We start from the raw sequence: 23,147 nt of genomic DNA, 5'->3' as shown, positions 1-23,147 counted from the left end.
ACCAGATATTTAGCACAATGTTTACTTTTTGCATGTGATCATTGTCGGCTTTAAATTTAGGTTGAGGGGGATTATCCTAATTACATTGGATAATTCACACTAACATATGCTCGGCTTTCACATATTTACACCAGTACCCATGAAAATATTATCCCAATCTGCCCATGTTCATACAAACATGAATAAAAAGGCAGGAGTTGGAGTCCGGATCAAAGCAGGAATCCGAAAGAAACTCTGGTGGTGCAGCTCAACAAATGCAAGACCGAGTCAAAATGTCTGGTAAAAACAAGAGAAAGCTTTATTTTCTGTCAAAAAGCTGGTCTTCCCAGCTGAGTGCAAAGTGTTAGACCCAACATGTCTCATGGTGGGTTGCTTCTGTTAACAGTGATGTGTTTACTGTAAACACAACAGTGAACACAACTTTTAATCACACTTTTTGTGGACGGGTCAGTAAAAACATCTGGCTCTGGTGGAATCAGATCTTAGCAAGTGGAGGAACCAAAAAGTGACTAGGATTAGCCTCTGTGATGGTTCTTTTCATGCCAGGCTAATCTGGAGGCTTCATTTTTCACCCAAGAGAAAGATGATAAATTATACTCAGAATGAAATATTAACAACATGAATTAAAGAGGACAATCATTTTGGTATTAATCCTTCAGAGCCTGTCTCTCCTGGAATGGAGAGGCGTTGAATACTTAACTAAGTATTTTTTTTTATTTACATTACGGTAGAGTGACAAGTGCAGGTCTTGGAAAGACTTGCACACTGCCTAGGTAGGAAATATAGGTCAGAAGAAAAAGAGAAGGTAGATTTAAGATGTCGAAAAGTTAGCACAGACACTAAAATGGAAAAAAAGCTTAGGACAAAAGAAACAATAATTCAAACAGTAGTGAACAAAAAATTAAAAGACTGAAAAAAAATAATTTGTGCTGAAAGTAACCACTCCATGCAACTTTGTTAAATGAAGTGCACAGATAAAAATAAAATAAACTCAATACAGATATATTTATATATAGATACACAATATTAAAATATGGACGGACAGAACATGAATGCAGCCATATACTTCTTTCAAGCATAATAACTGTTTCTCGTACAATCTTTTTTTAAGTGTACAACATTAAACAGGATTAACTGTTTGCGTAACAGAGTCCAGAGTCTACCATGGAAAAGTATATTTCTGGTATTGCTTTTGTAAATTTGATCACCCATGCTAATTCCATAAATGCTTCTATTATATTCTGAAAGCATGACGCCCTTGACCTGGAAAGTCCTACATTTTATTCATGTGAAATGGAAAATCTGAGACTCTTATCACAGAGACAGCCCCTACATGTACTTTTCACTGCATGTGTCTCTCTGAGAGCGAGCATGGTTTCAGTATAGCTTTGTGTATGGTATAGGGTTGACATTTGAAGTTGTAACTCCTTCACAACAGCTCAGCACTGCCACATGGCTCAAGTGGCATCACCCAAAGGCTTGCATTGAACTGATGCTGCAGTGATGAGTTATGAGATACTGTGCCAGCCACAGCTCAAGTCTGCCTAAGCACACTTCTTTCTGGCTGATTTTCTTACGCACGTTTACAACATTCACCACTTGACATTGTTTTCAAGTTTGGTTAGTTTCCAAATACATAATAAAACACACATCATGCTAAACCATCGGATTCTTGACCTGTGTGTTTCTTAGCAGGGTGCGACCTGGCTCACAAGTATCTGGGGCCAAGATGGAAGCAGGCTCACAGATGACAAAGCATGGCTTGAGCAAAAGGGAAAAAGCGCTCTGTCAAAAGACAAGTGCTGAAGGTGCAACGCACAGAGCACAGCAATGGCTTGGTCAGATAAGCAACTCAAATGAGTACAGCGGAACAACACTATATTGATGGGACAAGACTCCTCCTGCTCTCACTAGTAGGAAACAATACATTCTGCGAGTGCTCCCACTGCGCTAGCCCTTGAACGTATGGTGCTTACTTCATCACAAAACACTTGAGAATAGTCTTTTACTCTTAATACTCAATCCGTCTGGCTTTAATTCACTTCAGTATGAGATTTAGAGAAGTAATAGTATTTGTGTTTTCATGTCAAATGTTGTCCCATCCAATTTAAACCAGCGCGAAATAGATAAATTCCTGGGACACCAAGAGAGAAGATTGTTTTGGTTCTAAGACATCCTGGAGCCAAGGCAAGCAGGTAATGCTACTGCACATTTAGCAATAGGCAGACTGCCCTCAGCAGTTTGGTTGCATTTTCCTTCCAGGACATGGACAGTCAGAGCTCAATACCAATCTGGACCCATTGCAAATGGACTGCAGCATATTTAAGTTCACAAAGGCACCCGTGCACTAGCTAACTAAACAAGAGCCATACTGCTCGGCTAAACGGAATAACCATAAAATAGGTTTTCATTTTGCTTTGCGGTTTCTCATAGCTCTGTAATTCAGACTGTCATCCTGGCAAGATGAACGGTGAGGTAGCAGAAACTAAATTAAAACAGCCTTATATATTCATGTTATCTGTAGAACAAGATAGCAAAGACAATTCTGTAAATCATGCCTGCCAGTATTAAAAAGAGACTCAGGGTTGGGATTTAGATCTGAGCGGACGGGTTACTCCAGTCTGTTAAAATATAAATCCTATTATATCCTATGGGATTTATATTGCGGAGGATGGGTTATTTGTTACTGTTGTGACAGAGTAACCGGTTTGCTGAGAGCTAAATCAGGTCATCAGAGCAGAAAAGAAGCCACACTGTCAGTTTTCTCATATAAAGGCGGTTTCCTCCTGCAGGGGCTTGGCTTTCTTAGCGAAAGAAAGACAGACCTGTTTGCTTGTGCCATCAAAGGTGGAAAGGAAGGACCTATCCTAAATTGAATGGATCTTTCAACAAAGATTCCCACTAGAAGAGCCATCTCAACTTTGCCTCGAGCCCCAAGGGAAAGGCACCCAGACTTGCCCAGGAGCTAAATATCCTCATGTTTCCAACCAGTGAGCAGCTCTGAGACCACAGGCTACAGATCTTCAAAAACAGACGCTCATTTGCCCAGATCTTTGCCTTGGTGTCCACGCAATGGACAATGATGTTCACCATGTCCTCGATTGTGAGTTTAGCAAACCGGAACTGCTGTTATTGGAGAATCTACTGATGACATCAAGTGTCATGAAGGTACGTGATGAGCACAGTGAGGAAAGGAAGCCTGCTGGGGCTATGTCACAATGCTGAGGCATCAATCTACTCCGACTAATCAAAAGGGATTGAAATATAATATTTATAGGACATGTCTTACAGTCTTACAAGCTACATACATAATCTGCAAGCACACGTCACAATTTGCTGGGCAATGCTTCTGCCAAAAAAACTTTACCTTTTAATCTGGGAGGAGCCATCTGAGTATCAGGTTGAAAAAAGATAGGGTTTTAAAAGACATCAGCAATTAAATAAAGCATTTAAATATAGCAAACTATGGCAGTGAATTGGTCGCGTATCAAGGGCAGTAGGGGAAGAAGCTAAGTTGGCAGATGCTTGAGGCAAAGGATTGGTAAGCGCATCCCTCTGTGTTGATAACCACTCATACTCTCGCTCCTGAATAACATCACTTTACAGAGAGGGCAGCATTGAGAGAGGCGGGGTATGGGAGAACGATTATGCATTGTCCATCTCCCTTATCAAATGCATCAACCATGCTCTTCGTGATTAGCTCATAGGCATGTTATGAAGCAAAATATGCAGGACTTGCATTAGGATTGCCTCCACAACACAACCAGAAGGGACAGTCTGTCCAAAATTGGAACACAGGCATTCTGGGTATAAAAAGCACCAAGTAACTTGAAAGGCTGGAGAAAAAATGAGAGAAAATTGACAGTGCACCAGTGTGGCCATGTCCCATAACAGAGGGATTATAATTAGCCACTTTCAACATTCATAAAGAACCCTGGGAACTGCTTCCCTTCTCTGGACGAGAAGGCGGATGCACTTTATTGACATGCTGGTGTTCCTTTAGCCTGAGAACCGGGTAAAGCACAGGTCAGGTGAGTATTTCTTCTCCGACGCTGTAGGCAGTTAATTTACAAACCGACTGTTTGCAAGGCCTCAGTTTGTAGCAGCTGCAAAATAACGGTAAGCAGTCCAAGCAGCTGCACTTAAAGAGTGAGATGAACCCTGAAGAACTAAGGCAGGTATACTGGTGCCTGCCAACAATGCCAGTTGGTGTCTTTCCTGGTACCTCGTGTAACGTGGGAAATATTGCTCTCATTCTGGGAGCTGATGAGTCACATGTTGCTCTTCAGTCCGTGGGATAATACCAGTCTTGGTACGGTAGCCCCAATGTGGGCATGGATCCATCATCATGGTCAGGCCACATCTTCACCAAACTTCATCCTGTGAGCGACATTCTTGGCGTCCGAAAGGGCCTGGCAGAAAGAAACAAAGGAGTCAGAGGGTCAAAAGGAATAAACCAGATTAGCTTTCTAAATACTGGATGATTTTTGTCTGTGGGGATGGAGAAGAAAAAAGTTACTTATCAGTATCTTCAGTTCTGAATCTCGAATCGTTGCAGATTCACCGGCAATGAGCCACCCATTCTCTGGTTATTGATTACAAAGGATGAGATTCTTGGAGTCTACCAAAGAGTTTCTATACTTAAACTTCCTTACAACTTTGATTATTACCCCACAGGCAGTCTATACAATAGAGCCATCTTTAGAACCTGTATTTGGAAACTTGTCTCAGTTTGTAAATGTAGGTGATAATGTGCTCAACATCTAAGGAATGCCAAACCACACACATCTGAACTATAACTATTCAAGTTGTAAAATATTGTTACAAGTATATAATTGCTTTCTATGGCAGCCTGTTTCTGTTATAGATTCACATACTGTACACCGATAACCAAGCAGCAAACTAATTTTGGAGGCGAGGTTCAAGCTGAAATTGTTGTCATTATTTTCTTAAGGACCATTGTTACCACATGTGAATCCATCCCAAGGTATTTATCACTACAACAATGTTTATTTAGTGTATAGGGCGAGTTTCAAGTTCTTTCATTGTACAGCTGTAACATAATTGCATGCACATGATATCCATCTGACTAGTTCTGATTTGTACACTGGGTTGACAGTATTCAAATTCCCACATCTGAACTATTTTGTGTCATTTAAACAGTATGTTAGTTCTCTCCTAGCATCCAATGCATGAAGGCACCACAGTTTTCTGTTTTCTGTATTTGATTTCAATGAAGGACTGAGGTATTATTTGATAAGAGTCCCCGTGTTGTTTGTAACATTATCTTGATGGAATTTTATCAGTGAGTCTTCTGTGGTAAGCGTGTGTAGTTTACTCGGTAGTAAAACACACAAGAAGATGGACGGAATGTTGCACATTGGCAAAACATTCATCCCCCAGTCACAGATCTTATTCACATCGTTATTTTGCTCACCAAGCCACCCCAGTTCAGACATGGCCATATGCAAATCAGTCTTGGCCCTGTGCATCATGGGAACAGTTCAGCCCGAACTGCCAAGCCATGTCTTCCCTGGACCGGAATCAAGCATCATAGGACCGGTTTCTGGCTATCAGCCGTCATCATCCAGGATAGCTTGACTCCAGTGGCGTAGTGAGCACGGGACTCACGCCTGGGCATACCCTTCCCACATAGGGCGAACTCGGTAGTGACATCCTGGCTTCAAAAAATGCCACGTCTAATGTTTAAATATTTTAGGGACACCTTGTGCAGTAGCTCAGAAAGGCGTCTAATAAGCTTTAATAAAACAAAATGTAAGCCACAGGAAATAACTGAAATCCTAAGAAGAATCTTTTTTAATCATATAGAAAAGCCATTTTATCACTGATTTCTTGAGCCATACCATTGTGTCTTTTTGTCCATGCCCTGTCAAATGTAATTAAAGTCAGACACAACGACCACTTGCACGTTATATACAGGAGGTAAGATCATATGCTTTGCACTGTGGTGGCCCAGGCATGGTAGTTGTTGCCACTTAAGAGAATGATGGTCGTCCCACAGGCCAGTTGGCCTCTTGCAGTTTCTACAAGGATGCATGAAAAATTATGTTCTCAAATTATATGCAGAGCTCTATTACACCTATCACAGGAGGCAGACACTCCGGTTATTATCAGCTGGGCTAGCTTCATAAACCAACTATTTGAAGACTCTCCATCAACGCGGAGTAAAAGGCAACAAGCATTTCAATTCCACATCTCCCCTGTAACAAAGCAATTAAAAGCCCAAAGAAACCGTGCACTGCGCCAATTGAGGAAGAGCCCAGGTGACAAAACCTAATTTTTAACCTACAGGCAAGCCCAGGCAGCACTCAAGGTCGCACTACGCAGGGAAAAACAAGCGGCCTCGGATACATTTTGTGTGAAGCTCATCCACGAAAGCAAGAACCCCAACTCATAACAATTTTGGTCTCTTGTTAACCGGGGTCTACAAGGCAGAAGTGGAGTCGTTAACGCAAACATCAGCGCAGACGATTGGAGCCAATTTTTATCAACCACTTTAAAGATCAGAACATAAAGGATGACCACTCTGAAGCCTACAGCTCAGCCAGGCCAGTCAACTGGGCAACTTCACATTTAGAACCAAGGAGTCCAAGACGACTTGAGCGCAGTTACTCACTTACTATGCTGCCTGAAGTGCCAACAATCAAGGGCCCGGTAATTAACAACAATTTCCCATCGGAGTCAATCAGGACATCGGATGAGTTAAAAAACAGGATTTCATGTTCCATAAGGAAAGCCAGGACCGAAGGAGCTCCAGGGCCAAACGGCCTTCCACCAGGCCATGTTCAAACTCGACGTGGACTTATGGTCAGCTTATCTGACCCCCCTGTTTCTCCATTGCTGGCTATACAATAACGTTCCTGAGTCTTGGCGAGGTGCTATCATTCATCCAATCCACATAGGCGGGAAGAGAAATGACCCCAACAATTACCGAATGATAGCACTCCTAGACGTTGAGTCCAAACATTACGCCAGAATTTTATTACAAGATTTGCAGGCCTGGGCCGATTTAACAAAGCGCCTCCCTTTTAATCAGACCGGATTTGTGGCTAAATCTGGCACAACAACAAACTTATTCACCTTGACTGTCCTGACAGAGAAAGCGGCAATCCAACAAACACTGCTGTTTTGTTGATTTTAAAGCGGCTTTTGACCACGTACCCCGGGCCCTACTGTGGCAAAAATTAGAGTCCTGGGGCATACCACCGACCCTGTTAAACGCAATCGTCCAACTCCATTCGGAAACATAGATCAGAATTAAGCTGGGCGAAGGCTCCCACGTGTGCAGAAAAATCAGAACCAATTCTGGCGTAAAACAAGGCTGTGTGCTGGATCCACTTCTTTTTAACTTGTTCATATCAGATCTATCTCTGTCACTAGACAGTGTCAACTGCCATCCTCCTCAATTAGATGGAACCCGAATCAGCAACCTGCTCTATGCCGATGACTTGGTGTTACTAAGTCATACCAAAGTGGGTCTAAAAAGGCTTCTTGACAAACTGCTTCCCTACACAATAGAAAACTCCTTGGAATTGAACCTGTCCAAAACTAAAACAATATCTTTTTTGAAGCAAAAAAGGCCACGTGGCAGGTGGCTTTTTAACAAAACAAAAAACAAAAATCGAATCAACATCTCACTATAAATATTTTGCAGCCACACCTCCCCATATCGCCAAATGATTGCAGTAAGACTTTTATTGTCAAGGCTAGAGAAATAGGGAAGGGAAAACAACATTCTTATCCAAGCCCAATACGGATTCCAGCAGGGGAAGGGTATGATAAAACAAGCCCTAAATTTAGCCTTGACGATAGATAAATATACTAGTATAAAGGCAGGAAAATTATATATGGCGTTCATGTACCTGAGCGCAGCCTTTGACTGCGTGGTCCATGACAAACTTTGGAGTACAATGCAGATGATGGGGGTGGACCTGGCTATATTACATTTCACAAGGCAGCTATATGTCAATGCAACAGACTCAGCTCGCTACACAAAAAATGGAGAGTGCACATGCCCATTTAAAATTGGTAGGGGGGTTCGGCAGGGATGCGTGTTGGCTCCTTTTCTCTTCTCTTTGTACACTAATGGAGTAGAGCAAGCACATTTAGCGGTTACTGATGATGTCCTCAGATTTGGAAATCGTAGCACTCCCATACTGGCGTATGCAGATGACGCTGTATTGATCGCTAGGACTGGATTGGGGTTACAGAGACTGATTATGGACTATGTCTCTTTTATGGGCACCCTCCAGATGAGAGTAAATCACACAAAGTTGTTTGTATTTTTTGCAGGGGCGGGAAAAAGAGATAAAACCCCAAGTTTACATGCAGAGGGGAATAAAATCGAAGTGGTAGAATCCTTCCCGCACCTGGGTATTCTCTTTGATAAAGACCTCTCTTGAAAAAAATTAGTGGAAGGCAGAAAGTGGGTCATGGAGAGGGGCATCACCGCACTGAAATCCTTTGCTAAAAAACTGGGGGCCAAACCACTCCCCACGATTAAGAATATCCATCAGGCCTGTGTAAAAGCATCTGTATCCTATGGAGCAGGAGTATGGGGGTGGCAAAACCAACTGCATTGCAGACAGTTGAGAATAAATATTTTAAATCCGTAGTAGGTCTCTAATTGTACATTACACATGGAGCTAGATATCTCTTACATCACTGAACAGATTAAAGCGTCCTCATTACTTTTGTGGTACTCAATATGGAGGAGGGAATCTGTACCGCTCATGCAGCTAATAATTAAGAGCTGCCTAGACATGGACTACTGGAAGAGATCTAGGTAGCTGAGTTATGTGGAGCACATTTTCAAAGAAATTGGGCTCCCGGAACTTATTAATTATCGGCTTGCATGTAGGTAACCAATGGGTTTTTCTGAATGGCGGAATATAAGAGGTCTAAATCAGAGGTGGGGAAACACGCTCTGCGGTTATACCAAGGCAATACACCTGTGATAGAGGGAGGGTTCTCGTACCTAGCAATAGCAAATATCCCACAGCACAAATAAATTTTGTTAAGGCTTAGAACTAACCTGATAGTGTGTATGCTAGGCTATCCGGAAAATTGTTTTAGCATTAATGATGTGAGCGTTTGCCCGTGTGACAATGTATCAACTCAATCTGAGATGCATCTAGTCCTTTTCTGTACACTATATAAAAAGGAAAGGAAAGCCTACCTGATGCGGTTGGATCGGCAGTAGGCGGGACTTGGTGGCGTTAAGCCTTATCCCAAATAGTGAAGCAGAGACACCGCCACCCGTGTGTCGGCTAGGCACTAGCCTGCTGCTGCTCTTGATCAGCCAATCTTCGAGGTAGGGAAAGACATGAATGCCCTCCCTTCACAAATGCACAGCCACCACCACTGAAAGGCACTTCATAAACACACTTGGGGCCGATGACCCTGAAAGGAAATTCTTTGAATTGACCGTGTTGTCCACTTACCACAAAGTGAAGATACTGATGATGAGCAGATTAGATGGGTATGTGGAAATGGAAGTTCTTGAGACCAAGTGCCATCATGCATTTGCCCTGCTTAAGAAGAGGGATGACATCCAGCAGTTTTTCTTTTTGCAAAAATGCTCTAACTGGATGTAGTGATTAAGAGGCCTGAGGGGTGGGGGAGAGTCGAGCCAGCGACCAAGATGGCCGCTTGAGCATCGGCTCTGCCGGTCGCCACATCCTGACCGACTATCCGGCACAGTATCCTGAGCCCTGTCCCTACCATCGGGTGGGGGACCAGCACCTGAGTCGCTAGGTGAAATTCTGGCTCATCTGGTGGCTGCAGCGACCGAATATCGTCGTTGAGAAAATTGGGGCCTGTGGTCGCGGAGACCTGGGACCCGGGTGTGGCACCAGCTGGGACGGAGTGTCACAACATCGGCCGCAGAGACCGGAAGTGGCGGGTCGGATCCTGCTTTGTCGCATTCGAGTTGCGGCTGCGACGACGTGCGCCTCTCGACCTGACCATTGTAGTACTGGCCTACACTCGACTGAGGAGTGGTGGGTTTCCCCTGCCTTTGCGATCGAGATGGCATCGAGAGACTCTGAGAAGCCTCAGCAGAAGACCTCGAAAACTAACAGACAGGTCCAATCGAATCGCATCGACAAATATGCTATATCCAAGGGGTCCCCGATCGAAGCAAAGCGACCTCCGGCTGGAGGTACCGAAGGGGATTCGGTCGGAGACAACACCACTATGAAAGCCCTAATGTCCGCCATCACTGGGGTCCAATCTTCCTTGGTCCTTCTCAGGGCTGACCCCACCAAAACTACTGAGAAGGTCAAGAATTTGGAGGTCAAAACGACGAGCCTCCTCGAGGATGTCTCTGAGCTCCAGAAGGAAGTGCGTGACCTCAAGGCGGCCCGACACCAATTTGATAGTAAGCTCGATGAATATGAGGGTCGGGCACGCCACAACAACGTTCGTATTTTGGGGGTTCCGGAGAAATCCGAAGGGGCGACCCCGGACCTTTTTGTCGAGGATCTCATCCTGAACCATCTCAAGCCGAAGGGCCTCAGTCATTTCTTTACAGTGGAGAGGGCACACAGGATTCCCGGCGGCCGCCCGAAGGTTGGGGCTCCTCCGCGTCCTATTATTGCCCGGGTCCTGAACTTTCGTGACCGGGACACCATCTTGCAATCGGCGAGGTCCTCAGGGCAGCTGGCCTACGAGAACGCTTCGCTGTTGTTTTTTCCGGACTTCACTCAGATGGTTCAGAGACAACGACAAGGCTTTATGTCCGCAAAGCGGCGATTGAGAGACAGGGATGTGAAATACGCAATGCTGTATCCCGCACGATTGAGGATTGACCATGATGGAAAGACCTGGTTCTTTGATAACCCTGAGGTGGCCGCGACTGGCTAGACCGAGTGGAAGGATCGGACACTGGGGCTCAGGCCCGAATGGACAATGGAGAATAGCGCGATGCTTGGAAGTGTAAGCCGCATTTATCCTATCACTGGCGCAGGGGGTCTGGTCGGGGCTGTTTGTTCCTCCCTACGGCCGGCGGCCCAGGCGACGTTCATTAGAGAAGCGGCCCACCTGGTGAGGGGAGTCTCTGACCACTCGCCGATCTGGCTTTGGCTGTGTTTAGGGCAGGGCGATGTTGGTAGAATAGCTCCCATAAGTGCATGGCGTCTGAAAGACCCTGTGGTTAAAAAGGAACTTATGCGGGCCACAGATAATTTTTTCCGCAAGAATGAAGGCTCGGTCGCATCGAGGTGTTCCCTCTGGGAAGCTTACAAGACTGTAATAAGAGGGGAGGCCCTCTCCCTTGTCTCCGGGCAGTAGAAGAAGAGGAGGGAGGAATTGGATAGAGTGGAGGCGGAGCTTGTGGCCTTAGAAATCGCAGCTTCCTCTGGGAGTGACCCGGGGGCGAGTCATCGCCTCGGGCTGCTCCGGGACGAATACAAGTCAATGACGCGCGAAGGTGCGAAGGCGCAGCTTGCCTCAACACAGAGCAGGATCTATGAGCATGGTGATAAGGCGGGGAAGTTGATCGCCTGGTTAGAAAAGGGTGACTGGGGGTCTCGTTTGGTGCCTGAACTGAACGTGGGTCCCGCGGTCACGTCGGTCCTCAGTTGATAGTCCAGGAATTTGCGCGATACTATGAGGAGGTGTACACCGCTGCCGGAACATTTACTGAGGTCGAAAACGCTGACATGATTCGCGATATACCGATGCCTGCATTGTCGGACGATCATAGGGAACTGCTGGACTCCGCCCTCATCAACGATGAGGTGGCTATGGCTATAAGAGGGGTCCACTCTGGTAAGGCTTCGGGCCCCAACGGTCTTCCCATTGAATTGTTTAAGCCACATGCAGACCGATTGGCCCCGTACCTGAAAGACATGTACATGGAAAGCCGGGATCATGGGATGCTGCCCTATGACCAACGAGTTGCCAACATTGTAGTAATTTATAAGGAGGGTAAACCCAGACTGGACTGCTCCTCGTACCGCCCTATATCTTTGTTAAAGGCGGAGCCCAAGATCCTGGCTAAACTGCTGGCCACCCGACTAGTAAAAGTTATCTCGACCTTGATCCATCCAGATCAGTCCGGTTTTATGCCCCGGCGTAACACCCCACTTAATCTCCGTCAGTTGCATGGTGTGGTGGCGGGCGCGTCCCACATCCACGAACCAGTAGTCTTGTTGTCTCTAGACGCTACTATGGCTTTTGACCGGGTGGAGTTGCCCTATCTTTTTGCCGTTTTGACTAAGGTGGGGTTTGGCCCTGTATTTCTTGGCTGGGTTCGTCTCCTATATTCGGCCCCCATGTCTCGCGTGGTCGTGAACAACCATAAATCGCGTGACTTTTCTCTCGGACGGGGAACGCGACAGGGATGTCCCCTCTCGCTTCTTCTGTTTGGTTTGGCTTTGGAACCGCTTGGGGCTTGGGTGCGGTGGGACCGCTCGATCAGAGGGTTGCGTTGGACTGCGGAATGGGAGGACACGATTTCGCTTTACGCCGAGGATAATTTGCTATACTTGACCTCCCCACGCAGTTCCCTTATTGTTTTCATGGATGTTCTGGCCATCTTCGGCAGGTATTCGGGATTTGCGATCAATTGGGTGAAGTCCGTCCTTTTTGTGTTGAGCGGAGACCCCCCTAGAGTACCTGAGAACTGCCCTGTGAGACTGGAGACGGTTAGCTTTCGTTATCTCGGGATCCAGATCTCTGGTGATTCCAAGGTGCGCTTCCAGTTAAATTTGCTGCCCCCCTTAGCTAGACGTGGCGCCTTGGAAGACGCTCCCACTCTCTCGGGACGGGCCGTCTTTTTCAAAATGATGGCTCTCCGGCGATTCCTGTACGCACTACAGAACTCCTTCGACCCTGTGCCGCAGTCATACTTCAGCGAGATTGAGTCTCTCCAGCGCGACCTCCTGTGGGAGGGGAGGCCGCGCATTGCTCTGTCGAAATTGATGCTGACATGGTATGACGGAGGCATCGGTTTGCCCAATATTCGGAAATACTATTGGGGATCTCAGCTGGCCCCCATAAATCATGCTTTATACGGCTCTCCGGTGGACCCCAGATATGCGATGGACCGCGGTCAAGTGCCGGGGGGAGAGTACACCCGTGTTCTATATGCGAAGCGTGATCGGTTCCCGTTGGTGGGGCCTCCCTCGATCTCCACAAGAGTATGGCATGAAGCCAACAGAGACCTCAAATGGGCTGGTCGCTTGACATTGGATACTCCCTTGGGGAGTTCTGACATGTTGGGATGCTCTGGAAAACCAAGGGGTTTGATCGTTGGGACATGATCGGTATCACCCAGGTCCGAGATATATGGGGTAAGGACAGGATGCTGACATTTGAGGAATTGCAGGCTAAACACCAACTGAATGAGACCGAACGGTTTAGATATCTTCAGATTATTCATGCTTTGAGCACCATTGTCCCCAGAGGGGAGACGCTTCCAGCGACCTCTCCACTGGAGGATCGCTTACTTAATGGTCTAGTACCCACTAGGGCGATCTCCTTAACATATAGCAAATTGATCAATCATACTGAGGACCCCTTGGTGGTGCTGCGTGGACAGTGGGTTGCTGATGGCTTTGTTCTGGAAGACTAGGACTGGAGGGAGGCGGTGGCGTCCCCCAAGGAAGTGGCGGTCCCTATGAGGCTCCGTTTGGTCCAACTTAGAATCTTACATCGCTCCTATGTCACGGGTCCGGGATTGCAGAGGATGGGACTGGCTGGGTCTGCTGACTGCCGAAGGGGGTGTGGGCTGCCTGGAAGGTTCCTGCACATATTGTGGGAATGTGAGAGGGTTTGTGACTTCTAGACCAAGATACATACAAAAATGAGTGAAGTATGGGAAGTGAGTGTCGAGCTAGAGGCTAGGAGATGCTTGTTGAATGTGTGGGAGCCTACGGACCTGCCAAGCCATGGTATGGTCTGGGTGGCTCTCGCGTGTGTGATTGCTAAACGAAATATAGCGCAGCTCGGGTAGGGAAGTGGATGGAAGATCTTGATTGGTGTATGTTTCGTGAGAAGTCAGTGTATGTGTCCAGGGGGCGTCCCCGCAAATGGATCAAGATCTGGGGAGCCTGGAATGCCTATCGTGGTGATATCTGTGAACCGCTGGAACTTGAATCTACAGACGTGGATCGAGAGGACGCCTAGGCCCGTTTTCTTTGGATTAAATCTCTTGCTGTTATTGTCGGGAGCTGCATTCATAAATATGTAACAATGGACACCCAATACATCCTGGTCAATGTTTGTGTATTGTATTGTTGATTTCTTTTGTCAATAAAAAGAATTTAAAAAAAAGAGGCCTGAAGGGGGTTTATACTTTCAGGAGACCAGTAAGTAGAGGGAGTAGACGCCGCATCCTTGGTGTTGAGGGGGCACTCTCTCTCTGGTTCCATCTTTGCTGAGAGCGCGTGTACAGGGTGGTGTGTTGGGAGGGGCTCTGTGGAGCTTGAAGTAATGACCGTATTGTCCCACTGCTAGAACCATTGATTAGATGTGATCTCCTTCCAGCTAGAGAGGAAACCACATACCTTCCCCTGACAGGTGAATTGATGTGGGGGAGGTGGCACGTCACTGTCTGGAAGCGGTAGCTCCTTTATTGAAGCCACCTTTGACATTGTAGGAGCCTCAATTGTACCCTCTTCCCACTTGCTGGAGGAAGGACCGATGCTGCCTCTGGGAGCACCGGTCCTGCCACACAGCCAGCAGGATGCAGCTGCTTGGGTGAGGCTGTCTTTGAAACACCCCCCCAATTGCTGTTTCTAACAGGAGCCCCTGTATAGAGTGATTTTAAGCGCCACCATGGAGTTTGCTGTCTCCGCACCTTTAAAAAAAAAAAAAAATCTTTTTGAGCTACTCATCAACCTGTGACCCAAAAAGTGTTCCCTGTCAAACGGGAAATTGAAGGCATTCTGCTGAACCTTGGGCTTGAACCTAAAGATACAGAGTTAGGCATAACGTCATAGGATAACACCTGTATTACTGGCCCTAGACGCTGTGTCAGTGATTTATAATGCATAATGAATGCTGAGAGTTAGAGATGACCTGGCTCGCGGACACAATTTCCTTCCCATGCTTTCTATACTGCTCTGGGAGATGCTTAAGGAGCTACTGCATCTTCTCCGACTCAGCCCTCTTGTACATGGAGAGGAGTGCCATGAACAGTCTGTAGGAAGCTAACTCTGTATAATGTACCATAAAGAGGAACACTGCTTAAAGTGTCCAGGCAAACCCCAATTGGTTTACAGAAGCACAAATGATAACCCAAATGCTATCTTTTGTGGTAGTGTGGGTGAGCAGTTAAGCGTATCAGAGGGTGTTGCTAAGCATTTGTTAACAAACACATAGGCAATAAATAGAACATACATTCAAGAATAAATCTGAGACCAATTTAGAAAAATAAGTTGTATTTTTATATACATTTTGATGCTAAGAACTTCGTTATCAAATAAGTACTTATTTTAATATTGATTTTAGCAGGTAAGTAAAATGTTCACTTAAATGCGTCATTACACAATGCTTTCCAATGGGAGAAAAGGCATGCTTTGCATACAGTTATATCTGAGTGTCGTTCCTGGGTGTCTCCTTCGGGACTGGGTAGGGGGCCAAGGTCCAAAGTACTACGGGTAGTTTTTCTTACATGCCCTGAGGTGTCCGGTTGCAGAGGTGCTGGTCACATTGGTAGCTGTGAGTGCTACGACGTTAGAAAGAAGGGTCAGCTAGAAACAGGCTGCTGGATGGACTTAGGGACAAGTCCGGGAGCTCCCAAAAGGGGGGCTTGGGTCACAAGGGTCCTGGGGACAAGGGGGTACAGCCAGTTCATCAGCACCTGGGCTGGGGCGCTCGCGTACAGGGTGGAAAGGTCGGCTGGGCACTGTGCGCCTTCCAGCAGCGCTGCTGAGTCGGGCTGGCTCAGAGTGCCAACTTGGTTGACTGGACTTTGTGTTTCGGTGCCTGCAGGCGAGTAGCTCCTCTACTCCAAGGGAGATTACTTGGCAATTTGCAAAGGCTGGCAATCTCACAGTTGACAAGCTGTAAAGCTTGACAGCTGCAGGATGAGTCGCTAGGTCGGGACTGACAAGAGTTAGTATGGCTGGCAGTGTTTGGCGCCAAAAGTCCACAGCAGTCTTCAGTTCTCACTTTTTCTTGCAGCCCTCTGTGTCCTTCTCTTCTTGATCTATAGAATCCGAGTTCCTGGTGTAAGGGGTGTCACCTAAATACTCAATTTAGCTGCGTTAAGGGGAGGGACTTGTACTAGTGAATGGGCTACTTACGTTTAGGGTGCCTACACCCTCTGTATGACCACTTTCCGTGGGAAGTGAACATAACCTTGACTCTGAGAGCCTAATTCCGCCAAAACTAAAATTATGGAATTACTAAAGTCGTGCCCACAGAAGGTAGCCCACCTTGGGGGTTGTACTAGCTTGAGAGGGGGACACGTCTCCTGACTAGTTGATTTTCCCACCTGCCCTGGTACCACATGGGCCCGGGGAAGCCTTGGGTCGCATTTCAAAGGCGGGAGAGGCCTTTGAAGCATCCTGCCTTGATATGCTGATCACTTAGCCATCCTGCTTGGAGGAGGGGACAAAGCCTGCGGCTGCAGCAGGCATTGTGTCTGTCCTTCGAGAGCATACGCTCTCACCTGCAGGGCGTCAGAAACTTGTATGTGGTGGCAGGCTGGTCCACATGTCAGTCAGCACACTAGTGGTCGGTAGGTTTTCAAGGGGCACCTCGAAGGTGCTCTCTGGGTGCATGTATTATAAATCCATCAACAGGATCAGTGTGGGTTTATTAATATCAGGTGCTTGATACCAAAGCTCTCTTGTTTCAGTGAAGTCATCATGCAGCTGGAGAACTTGTAAATACCATGGTCCAGCCCACGTACACAAAATGGCTTCCCTGTCCACTTGTAATATTTAAGAATCGGCTTAGACATCCCAGATGCACATCTGCTCATGCAGAAATGTATGCACATGTAGCATAGTGCACCTTGCCTTAGGGCTTTAAGGCCTGCTGTAGGGGCAACTTACCTAAACTTCATGCAGTGTTTGCAGGCATTGTGTCTTTACTTTTTTCTGCAACATGACAAGCAGTGTGCAATGGCAGTTTGCATTTTGGTACTGAGGGGTCTCGTAGAGTGGCACAATTCATGCTGCAGGCCTTAGGGACCCTCTTTAGCTTCCTTGCCCTAGGTACTTGGGGTACCTTTTACTAGGGACTTACAGGGGGGGCTAAGGTATTGCCTATATGGGGAACATTTTACAGTTTTAGGGAATAGCGGAAATCTAGTGCACTTCTGTCAAAATTGCATCAGATACCAGGCAAAAAGTGGGAGTGACTATGTCAAAAAGGGGCACTTTCCTACACAAGCTATTGGCCAATGTGTTGCCACAATGAACGCCACCGTCTTGCCCAGTGTGCCTAACTCTTTTGCTCTCCTTGTCCAGAGGAGGAGGAGGACCATCAGTTGCTTGTGCAGAGGCACGCTTGAGGTTGGAGTGGACTAGCTGAGAGCCAGGAGATAACTGCCCCTTGATGTAAGCTGGGTCACTAGGGGAGCTTTTCTTTGGACCCTTGGGGTCACTACTCTCACTTTAACTGGTTCCTTGCAGTCAGAAGGTGATTTTAACATGTCCTTCAGCATGGACAGAAATTGGAAGGGTACTCTGAATTGGTGAGAGTCTCCATATGGAAGTTGTCCTTCTCCAGGGTGACATACATAGCCACTTTATTAAAGGCTGCCGCACTTTGAATGTCCTGTGATAGACTGTGGGGTCATAAACAGGCGAGGTCCTAGCTGGATAGTGGTCTAAAGAAGGTCAACAGGGCATCTACATTATAATGATCCCAGGGATAATCAGTGGGGCCTTGACCTGAGAGTTGATCATAAGGGTCGCCAGGGTGACTCTGAATATGACAGAGGGGACCCCTCTTGCAACTCTGGTGGAGACAGTGTGCATGCGTGTCCTGGTGGTGGGAAAGGTGGGTGGTGATGGAGGTCGAGGTAGAGGTGGGTTCTGTGGCAAAGAAAAAGCATTGACGGCTCTGTCATTGTGCTTCTTCAGTGCCAGTTCAGGGGAGGGAGGCTGTGAGAAAGTTTCCCCTTTGAAGGCCAGTCTCTTCTTTCAAAGAACTTCCGGAGACACCAGTGTAGGTGGTTTTGCTGAGAATTTGACCATAACAGGGTGGATGAACAGACATCTGCCTGCCATTGAGTTCTTGTTGAAGTTTATTGAGGATTGGATCCTCATATCTGAGAGCAGATGGAGTCTTTGATGCTTGCTTAGGGTGAGACCTATGGTGCTCACTGCCCTTGGAGCGACTCAGGTTTGATGACTGATGGAGATTGACACCCTTGGGTGGAGGCTTACTTGGCTCCAAACCTTTTTGCCAATGCCAACTGGAACCCTGAGGAGGTGGAGCTCTTGGCTTGCCTTTTCTTTGCATCCGTGGTCAGGGCTCAGCGTCGACTCCTTCAGAAGTGGTGCGCTCCGTCTGTTAGGGACGCTCGCATTGTGGAATGGGCCACAGGGGTTGAAGGAATACTCACAATGTTGCGCCGGTTCAATGTCCTTTATCTTCTCATAGTCAGACTCACTCAAAGGCACTATTTTTGGACTAGGTGTCGGCTGCGTGGCCAGGAGATGAGACACGCCAGCGTCTTCCTGCTCTTTGGCACTGAGGGCATCTTCTTCCCCGAAGATGTCTCGGATACGCTCAGCTGGTACAATGCCCGGTATCCGTAGTGCCATTCCTTTCGATACTGGAGGGTTTTATTGGTTCTGAAAGCGAGGCACAGGATGCATTGTGGTGATTGGTGGATGTTAGACCTGGCACCATTGGCGTGGGTCTCCCTTCCATTTTTGTTGTTGCCTCAAGTATTTTTGGTGTGTTAGATGCTTTGGGCACTGTGCCACTGCTGTCCAGTGCCACAGTGCAAGTGCTCCCTATTGTAAATTGATGTATGAATCAGTGGTTCCATGTTTCGCTATTTGGTTTACTTGTCAGACCCTAGTCTAGTGCACTGAGTGTGCCAGGGCGTGTAATCCAAATGCTGCTGGTGGGCCTGCAGCACTGGTTGTGGCACCCACAGAAGCAGCCTTGTAAAATGTGTCTAAGGTCTGCCATTGCAGAGCCTGCATGCAGTCTGGTACTGTCATGCTGACTGGGCAAGTGCACCCACTTGCCAGACCTTAAACCTTCCCTTTTCTTCATATTAGTCACCCCTATGGTAGGCCCAAGGGCAGGTGCATTGTAAGTATAAGGCAGGACAAGCCCTGGTGTGTGTGGCATGTCCTAATAGTGAATTACAGCCATTTTCGTTTTTCACTATTGCAAGGCTACTTGTTCTCCATAGGCCAGAATGGGCTGTTAGAATTGTTACATTTTATAATCTTAACAGAATCAGAGAACATGATAGAAATTCGAGTTTAGTATACCTGAACTCAGAATAATAAAATACATCTTTTAGTAAAGTTTATTTTAATATTCTGTGTTTGCAAATACCACTTTTAGAAAGTCTTTACTTGTCTAACCATTCAAACCTGCCTCTGCTAGTTTGTGTATTCCTATGTCTGGTTTCTGTGAGTGACAGGGCTGGGGAATTCCAGGAGACAGGCTGAGTCAACCAGTGGTGAATAGAGAGATCTGCACCATGATGGGAGGGAGGAGTGCACCTGAACTCTGAATAGGGCTGTGCCTGCCTTCCACAATGCTGACTCCACCCCCTGGGGACCGGCTGATGTCTCTGCCCTGCACACTGAAAGAAGTGAAGGAAGGCTGTCAACAGAGTACTCCAGGACTGTACTTGCCTTAAACAAAGCTGGCGCCACCTCCTGTGGGGCGTCTGATGTTTCTGCCCTGTACTGTGAAAGGAAAGGAGAAGTCTGGTAAACAAAGTGCGCAGGAACTTGTTTGGACTAGGCACAGGCCCCTCTCCCCTCAGAGAAGAAAGGATTTTGGGGTATAAATATTGGAACCCTGATCCCAAGAAATTAGATCACTTTTGGACTGCAAGAAGAAACCTTTACTGAGGAGAGGAACCTGAAGAAACTGAGGAGAGACTATTCCCAAGCTGAAGTGCTGCTTGGGGGATTGGCCTGCAGTGGTTGCCTTACTGCCAAAGGAAGGAGAAAGGATCTTTGTGTACTTTGTTTTCAACTTGTGAAGGATCTCCAAGGGCTTGGAAAAGAGCTTGCCACCTGCTGGAGTCTCAGGGACAACAGACTCACCCCCCCAGCTCCCCAGAGTTCTTGTGGAAGTGCCTGCTGCTGTTTTGGGCCTTCTGAGGAACTGCGTGTCGCAAGGAGCTGGAAGCACGACTCAATGAGAAGAAGCATGTCGCCGTCGCTGTGCCTGCCATCGCAACTCCAAAGAAAGGAGGGTGTCGCCGCTGGAACTGTCACACTGCACCGCATCGGAGAGAAGCATGCCGCAACGAAGAGGAAGCGTGTCGCCGTCGCTGCCTTCGCAACTCCGAAGAAGGAGGGTGTCGCCGCTGTGGTTGTCGCACTGCTCCGCATCAGGAGAAGAATCTCGCCACGAGGTCGGAGCGTGTCGCCGTCGCTGTGCTTGCCGTCGCAACTCCGGAGAAAGGAGGGTGTCGCCGCTGAAACTGTTGCATTGCTCCGCATCGACCAAGAGCACCTCGCATCCCCAAGAAGCACGACGCCGTCGGAGCTGCTGCCGTCGCATCTTGAATGTCGCATCGTGCGGAAGCTTCAAGCATCGCGGAGAAGAGCATCGCCGCTGGAGCTGTTGCCGTCGCATCATAAGGGTGTCGCCGCTGCAGTCCACGCATCGAACCGAGAGTTTCTCGCATCCCCGAGAAGCGTGCTGCATCTGGAAGATATTCACGTCTTTATTTCTTTGTATCTGAACTTTGCATTTCCCATCGCTGCGACATTGCTTGTCGTGGAAGCGCAACGCAACTTAAGGTACATTGACGTAGAGTGTTGCATCTAAGAACTGAACTGAACTAAGCTTAAATCTATCATCTTAAAGTAACCATAGTGTGTATTTTTGTTGTTTATGGTCTTGTGGTAACTCTATATAAAGTCTACTTATTTTTTATACAAAACCTGTGTGGTGTCCATTTGTAATGTTGTTTCTGTACGTGGTCACAACTGCTTAACTTACATTGCCTCTAACATAAAGCCTTGGCTGCTCTCGCCACGCTACCTTGAGGGTGAGCAGGAGTTATTTTGGGTGTGTAATCCCCCTTTCCCTGACTAGAGGAGAGGTTTCCTACTTGTCACAAGTACCTACCTGTGCCAACTAGAGACCCCCAAATCTAACAGTGGACAGGCACAATTTGCACACCTTGTGGAGGACTGCCAACTGATATTTCTAATTGCAGCGAGGATAATTCTGGAAGGATGTCTGTTCCATCACATACAGAGCATTCTCTGAAAAAGAAGGACGGGCGATGACCCTCGGCCACGAAGGCTGCAGGGCCCTCGACGCCTGGGGACGTGGCAGGCATACAATAGCGCTTACAAAAGTGTTAACAGGATGGGAGATGAAAGGACTGGGTCTTGCTCAAATCAAAAGCGACGATATTGAAAAGAAACCAGACGGGGCTGATGAAACATGCTCAGAACACAATGAACTAAGAGCCCACTCAGTGCAAATCCAAACTTAATGGTGGAAAAAACAATCTAATACAGGGTCGGTTTCCATGCGCAAGGTACACCAAGAGGCGGCATCACACCACATTTGGTAACTGGAGAGACTTCTTTGAAGAAAAACAACTAGCAAGCATTCAAGCCCACGCTGAATGGCAGGAGTATGCTAATTATGTGTATATACAGCCACACATGATACAAATAATATGTTTAGGAGAAATTGCACGAAGAGACATGGGAGTAAAAATAGTATAAGGAAAAAGTAGACCGACACATACCTCATTGTGAATGTAGGACTCACAGCTGTAGCACCACACAGACAGGTCAGCGTAACTCAGCACCACCATATGACCAGAGTCCAAGCCATGCATCAGCATGTGCTCATTAATGTACCGCCCGCAGTACACCTGAGAAGGAGAAGACAAAGAAGAATTAAAAAGGAGGTGAGCAGATCTGATCCACAAAACCTACACTCCCAAAAGAGCTAATCCAAACAAAGGGGGTTTGGTGGGGGCATTCACTGAGAAACATTGGCCTTTCCAACTATGTAACATTTAGTGGCATATTGCTATAGGGCAACTGTTTGCCCTATAGCAATATGGTTAATATTGCATTAGGTATAGAAATCTGGCTAAGAGGCACAAATGACACTCCAAATGCTCTATTTTATGGTAGTGTGGGCGAGAAGTTAGGCATATCAGAGGGGTGCTAAGCATTTATTACACACACACACTAAGGCAGTAAGAGACCACACTCATTAAAGAAATTTGACGACAATTTATAAACATAACACGTACTATTATATAAATTTAGAATCCAAGGTCATCAGAATCGGGTAAGTACTTTTCGAATTATCAATTTGTTTTCAAAATGGACAAGGTGCATTTTCTGAATCGCCAATGTTATCCTTTGGAGGAAAACATGTATTGCATTCGGGCACTTGACAATGACATATGGGCCTGCTCTTCTGGAGTTAAGGTGAGTATAGGGCAAGGTCCAAGGCCACACCAACAGGTCGCCTCTGGAGTTACTGGGGCGTTGGGGTGCAGAGGTGTGTCATGGCGTCGGGTGTCTCGTTCACTTTAATATGAGCAAGGTCAGTTGGTAAAGAGGCTGCAAGCTTAGACGGGGGGAAGTGCGGGGACCCCACAGTGAGGCTTGACCTTTGAGATTCTCAGGGACACCGGTGGTCCACTTCTCCTTGGGCTGTGGAACTCGGGTACAGTGGTGTCTTTTGGGATCGACTTCCGTTGCAGGGGTCTCTCACGGTTGGTTACTTTAAAACTCTCATTAGATATGTAGCTCACAATGGGCATAGCTCTCCCACTCATCCAAGAGGACTCCTTGAAATCATAAAGAAAGCAGTCCGTCTAAATAGTGGACACGGGCCCATCAACCTTTTCGCTGCTCTCTCTAGCAGATTATGAAGTCCCCCCAATGTCTTCAGGTGGGGAATCCACTGGAGTTGGCGATGGAGGTGATGGTGTAGGAAATATTCACCCCATTCTGTGTGGGAGT

The 23,147-nt window shown here is 47.0% G+C and overlaps 1 protein-coding gene across 2 annotated transcripts in view; it reads right to left on the bottom strand.

Annotated features, from left to right (window-relative positions):
• Positions 1-275: 275 nt before the first annotated feature.
• Positions 276-23,147, bottom strand: part of HDAC6 (histone deacetylase 6) — a 167,787-nt gene continuing 144,915 nt past the window's right edge. For both annotated transcript variants that reach the window (XM_086940369.1, XM_086940370.1), the window contains 2 exons: positions 21,908-22,036; positions 276-4,412 (listed from right to left, as the gene is read on the bottom strand). In XM_086940369.1, the coding sequence (XP_086796495.1) occupies positions 4,353-4,412; positions 21,908-22,036 (189 nt within the window). In that variant the 3' untranslated portion in view covers positions 276-4,352. The remainder of the gene's footprint in view (positions 4,413-21,907; positions 22,037-23,147) is intronic.

The sequence above is a fragment of the Lissotriton vulgaris genome, chromosome 10 (assembly GCF_964263255.1).
Source record: "Lissotriton vulgaris chromosome 10, aLisVul1.2, whole genome shotgun sequence".
NCBI classification, from domain to species: domain Eukaryota; kingdom Metazoa; phylum Chordata; class Amphibia; order Caudata; family Salamandridae; genus Lissotriton; species Lissotriton vulgaris.
Note: the sequence above shows the minus strand (reverse complement) of the source record. Positions and strands in the feature narration are given on the sequence as shown.